General features: G+C 41.6%; 1 protein-coding gene across 1 annotated transcript in view; it reads right to left on the minus strand.

Annotated features, from left to right (window-relative positions):
• The window catches only part of CPB2 (carboxypeptidase B2), a 52,878-nt gene extending 47,633 nt beyond the window's left edge, over nucleotides 1-5,245 (minus strand). Inside the window, exon 1 of the mRNA XM_026493296.4 lies at nucleotides 5,044-5,245. Within this exon, the coding sequence (XP_026349081.1) occupies nucleotides 5,044-5,117 (74 nt within the window). The 5' untranslated portion in view covers nucleotides 5,118-5,245. The remainder of the gene's footprint in view (nucleotides 1-5,043) is intronic.
• Between the last annotated feature and the right edge of the window lie 755 nt (nucleotides 5,246-6,000).

Here is a 6,000-nt window from a genome sequence, read left to right on the forward strand (position 1 = left end):
TGTAGAATTTACACAGTTTCTGAAAATCAGTTTCCTGACACGATGCCCCCTTACTTTATCAGAAAGAGGCTATGAAAAGTGGTCAGAGTGGAGAAAGGGAGAAGATTTGTGACAATATTTCTTTGAAACACGTTGTTACAGTTCTGTCAGTACCCTTGCTCCCAAAGGGGATTAAGTTTGGGGGTGTTACTTCCCTCATCCCCACCAGTAGGGAGGACTTCCAAGGGGTAATGGGAGAGTCTGAACATGTTTCCTCAAGTTTAGAGACACAAAGACTGGTGCCTGGCTTTTTCCCAAGGAAGCTAAATATGCATGTGGCTGGTCTCCAGTTGGTTGGGCAGTATATAAATCAAAAGAACTACTTCATAGGCCATAGTTATAACTCAGACGCTGACAGCGCCACCTACAGGGGCAGGAACGTGGGGGTGAATGCAAGATTCCCAGCGGTGAAACATGGAGTCACAAATGGCCACCTGACAAGAGACGCAACTATCTCTGGTCTGGAGAATTCCTCAGCAAAGGAATCTGAAAAATTCCTAAAAAGTTAAAACCCAAGGGGCGCCTGGGTGGCTCGGTCGTTAAGCGTCTGCCTTCAGCTCAGGGCGTGGTCCCGGGGTCCTGGGATCGAGCCCCGCATCAGGCTCCTCTGCTGAGAGCCTGCTTCTTCCTCTCCCACTCCCCCTGCTTGTGTTCCCTCTCTCGCTGGCTGTCTCTCTCTCTGTCAAATAAATAAATAAAATCTTAAAAAAAAAAAAAAGAAGTTAAAACCCAAGAAAAAGGCAAATGAGAAAAAGAGGCGTGTGTGTGGAGAGGGGTGAGGGGTGGTTTCCCTGTAAAGACTGAAATTTGAATAATATCTTGAATGGACCCAATATTCTAGTTTCTAAATCGAGATTGTTTGCATGTTAACACGACCCCAAAATTATCAGTTACTTAAGAGTGGACTAAAAAAAAAGTCAGAATTTGCACACTTTCCATGTGGGGCAGAGAAAGATTACTCTACCACATGGAATGCAATGGGGCAAAGGGAGACAAGAAAATAAAGAAATGTTTTGATCGCATCTCTGAAGTGATACAGTTAGAGGATTTAACCAACAGCCAGTTGAAAATTAAAAAAAAAAAAAAAAGTCTTGGGGCGCCTGGATGGCGCAGTCGTTAAGCCTCTGCCTTTGGCTCAGGTCGTGATCCTGGCATTCTGGAATCGAGCCCCACATCAGGCTCCTCTGCTATGAGCCTGCTTCTTCCTCTCCCACTCCCCCTGCTTGTGTTTCCTCTCTCGCTGGCTATCTCTATCTCTGTCAAATAAATAAATAAAATCTTTAAAAAAAAATAGCCTTGCACCAAATATCGAATGAAAAGTATAAGCACAATGAAATAACAGCAGACATTTTACACAAAAAATAAACTGAGGTTCAAAGAGGACACGGACATTGTCCAAGCCCGCATAACTAAGAAGTCGCAGCTCTGGGGCTGTCTGCAAACCCCGGGATTTTAACACTAGACAGCATTTCCTCTTGCTTCCCCTCTAAGAACATGATTATTTTCATCAAGCTCTGTCCCCTGCTACGGTTTATACTATTTGAAAAACTGGCAAGATGCCCCTGAACACTGGAACACCGCTCGAGGCCGCACGTTTTCTTTATGCATGACAGTGTTTTAAGGCCACCAGCGCCCTGTTCTTTAGGATGAAAATAATATATCAGGGGAAGCTAAGTGAGAGAGAAGCAGGGGATCTCCAGGCGGCAGACAGTATATGAACTTGACAGAAGGAACAAGTCCTGTGGTCTATTAATAATTCAGAAGCCCTCTCTCCTCAACCATCCCCCACTCTCCCAAGTCTTTTTCCTTCTTTTCTTTGTACTTTCCCCCCACTTCCCTGTTTCCAGTAAACAGCCTCCCTGACAGCCTGCACGTAGGTCATCAGAGCACGATCCAGTTAATGTCTTGTTTACAAGGTGCTTGCTAGGATTTTATTTTTGCCCTTTACAGTATTTGGCCTTTAACAGCAAGTGACTACGGAGACCTGTTTTTGTTTTTGTTTGTTTGTTTGGCTGCTTTTCTCTTTGGCATATGGTATTAATGCCTTTAAAATTTTTTCCCGTTCTCGTTCCGGGGCATTTCGCTGATGAGATGTATCAAAATGCACCTAGAAAGCAGCCAGTCAGACATTGCCTGGATACAAAGTGTTATTAGGAAAATGATCACGACAAGAAAACAATAACAGAGAACAGCTTTAGGGAGAAGACAGACCGTAAGCTCTTTTTAGAAAGGGTTGGATTCTTGCCCCCAGAAATAATTCATCAAAGTCTCTCACCCTGAATGAAATTAGATTTCCCTTTTAGCATCGGTGATAGCTTGTTCCTGGGAAAGCAGAGCTCAGAAACAGTTGGTAAAAAAAATATATATATATATATATATATATATATATATATATATATATATATATATATTTTTTTTTTTTTACTCACAGAAAGAAGAGTTTGGAATGTTTTTTCTAGCGGAGGAATGGGAGGGAGGAATCAGATATGAATCTGCCCACAAAGCTGCCGCTCTCCCTTCCCCAATACACACAGACAATATTTTCAATACCATGTGATTGGTGAAAATACAGTCATAGTCTCGTTCCTCTCTTCAAGCATAGATATCGATCAGACTCCAAAGTATAAGCTGAAGCAAGAAATAGTAAGAAAAGCTGTGCCTGAAGGAATATTCTCGTTTCTTTGCTGTTTTGTGTGTGTGTGTGTGTGTAAATTCTTTATTCGACTACTTAGTTCCACTAAACTGTTATATGCCTTCTCATTTTGAAGGGACATGGTAAAGCTTTTGAAGTATCTTGCTAAGGATTCTTATCTAGGAGTTCAGTTCATTATGATCCAGGCAGTGGCGTGTGGGTGAGCCTGCCACGCTCTGCAGCCACCAGCTGCCAAGGGGCAAGAGCCATGCCACCAAAGACCCACTGCAGGTGTGACCCTGACACTGAACTTCCAGCCCGTCCCTCTCCCAGGCAGCGCTCTGGATCACCTGTCTTCTCTGCAAACTCACTGTGACTAAATCTGACCTCCATCAAATTAGCGCTCTTCCTAATTTCTAGATTTTTGAGGCAATGAGATTCAGAGAAACGAGTTGAAATGAGGCGAACATGGGTTTGAATTCAAACTCTACACTTACTGTTTGATTTGGGGCAAATGATTTATCCTTCCTAGGGCTCAGTTTCCTTCTCTGTAAGATGTCGCCATCAAGATTCCTAAGGCGTAGGATTGTAGGCATTTATGTATTTATTTATTTATTTATTAAAGATTTTATTTATTTATTTGACAGACAGAGAGACAGCCAGCGAGAGAGGGAACACAAGCAGGGGGAGTGGGAGAGGAGGAAGCATGAGGGACTCGATCCCAGGACCCTGGGATCAGGCCCTGAGCCGAAGGCAGATGCTTAACGACTGAGCTACCCAGGAGCCCCAGGATTATAGGCATTTAATGAGATGACATTTCTAAGTGCCAGGCCCAGCGCATGAGGTAACATAGGTGTTAAATAACCATGTGTCCCCTCCCTTTCCCCTCTCTGTGGATGACACTGCCACTGTCTACAGTACCCAGCTGGACATGTTGATAACAGTTTTCCTCCTTACCTCTCCCCTACCTTTAATTAAAGCCAATCACCAAGTTGTGGGATATTAGAATCGGCAAGGACCTTAGAAATTACAGTTATCTTATTTATTGAAAACACAGAGACCTATAGGTCACCAATTATTCCAGCAATTTGACTCTCATGTCAATTCAATAACAATCATTATTTGGTGATGGACTTTGTTGCATGACACTTGATAATCATATTGAACAAAAAAGAATCGATATGTACAAATACAGCATCAGGCTCTCAAGTCAAGCTCTGTTTTCTTAAATGCTGACCCATGGCCTTTTCTGACTCAGAAAAAGTTTTTTTTTTTTTTTTTTTTTTACAGATTTTATTTATTTATTTTAGAGAGGGAGGGAGAGATATAGTGAGAGCGAGCACAAACGGGAGGGGAGGGAGGGTCAGAGGGAGAGAGAGAAGCAGGCTCCCCCGCTAGCAGGGAGCTCCACACAGGACTCAATCCCAGGACCCCGAGATCACGACCTGAGCCAAAAGCAGACGCTTAACCAACTGAGCCACCCAGGCGCCGAGATAAGTATTTTTGATAGAATTTTCCTGTCCCTGTATGTCTTTCCTCTCTTTACTATTCACTAAATGGGGAGAGGCGTTTGTCTTGGAAACAATTGGAGAAAAAAAGAATCACGGAAGCAAAACAAAGGGGAAAAAATAAGATAATTCCAAAGGAAATAATATCAATTTTAAAACTCTACGAGTTCACTAGTTAATACATTACAATATTACACATAGCCTGGGACTATTTGCCACATATTATATGCGTTAGAACACGAGTTCATTTGTATTCTTCTAAGTGGTGTATAGTAAGCAATCTCCAGGGAATCACTCAAGTAAGCAAAATAAGAATTAGCTACATTCATATATGTGTTCTTTATAACACAACTATCCTTCCTTTCATACCCCATGTAAATACTCGTGCATAACCTAAACCTCCTGTTCCATACCTTTACCTTCTTCCCTTCCTATGTTCTATGTACAAGAGGAAACTATTCAGTTACTCACAGTTGTATTATTCATAGTTAATACACATCATCCAGTTAATATATTTCGTGTGTGAAGACAAAAAATGTAAATCATGTGATGTGTTAGAGTATAAATAATTATTTTTATAAAAGCTTCTATTTCTTTCATCGCCCTAGCCACTGAATATACATTTCCTCCAGCTTTCTGTCAGTAATCAAAATAGAGCCAGAAAAGGAAAAAAAGACCCTAGATCTAGTGAGATCCTATTACACTGAAATGTACTATTTGTCAGGGCAACATGGAAAGTTCCTGAAAGAGCTGACCTTCAAACTTTTACATTTTGCTCCCCAGGTTAGTGCACCGACTAGATTCCACGTGGGGCAAACAAGTGAGGAAAATGGCCCCCCACCACTTAAGATTCTATTGGGTTACCTCTGAAAAGCGAAGACATGCTGCTCACACAAGAGGAAGATGGCTACAAGGACTCCACAGCTGTAAAGCTTCATCCCAACAGCAATTTGCTGAAAAACAAAATTCTCTGGAGAGAAGCGCCTGGATGGCTGGTTACATAAGAGCCTTCTTTACACACTGGTTAAAATATAATGGCATGTTCCCTGTCATTTCTGTGATCAATTGACCAAGCTTCTATTTTCACCCTTAAAAAATAAAGTATGATGGGAATCATTCTTACTTTCGACTATCTAGAAAATATTTAACTCCTCAGGGAAGATGAGGCCGGGAATAAAAGTATAGTAATGTTGCGGAAATGTGTCTGGTTTGTTGAAGAAAAATAGCCCTAAGGTATTGACTAATGGCGCGTAACCCATGCTGAGGGAGGTGTCCAGTGGAGTACTAAAGAGGTCTTCCTTTGTCTCTGTCTTTTTCAACATTTTCAACCTAGACGAAAACATAGAAGGTGAGTTTCTCAACTTTGTGGCTCTTACAAGGCTCAGAAGGAGAGCTTGTGTGGAGGATTACAGAATCTCCATTTACAGAAATTTTTCCATGTTCATATGAAGTGACGGGTCCACCTGTAAGAGAATAGGAATATTATGTCCTAGGGAGTTCTCTGAGCAATAAAAAAAAATCAGGTTGTTTTGAATCATGTTTATTTAGGAAAGGTCACCATAAGAGCCATTATCTAAATCAAAGCTCATCACATGTCATTCTGAAGGTAGCATCTTACTTATAACATTTTGTCTGGTGTGAGGCCACAGCTTACCTCTGTAAATGGATGAAACCCAGGTATTACCCCTAAATTCCCACTGCTCAATGCATTTGAATGTTCTTGAGGTCAGGGCAGGCAAATTTGCAAAATAAAACAACCTTCCTACAATGGACCTCTGAGAAGGAAAGGATTGAGATTTCAAACTTCTCTCTCTGAGATTC

Source organism: Ursus arctos, unplaced genomic scaffold (genome assembly GCF_023065955.2).
Source record: "Ursus arctos isolate Adak ecotype North America unplaced genomic scaffold, UrsArc2.0 scaffold_10, whole genome shotgun sequence".
Taxonomy (NCBI): Eukaryota; Metazoa; Chordata; class Mammalia; order Carnivora; family Ursidae; genus Ursus; species Ursus arctos.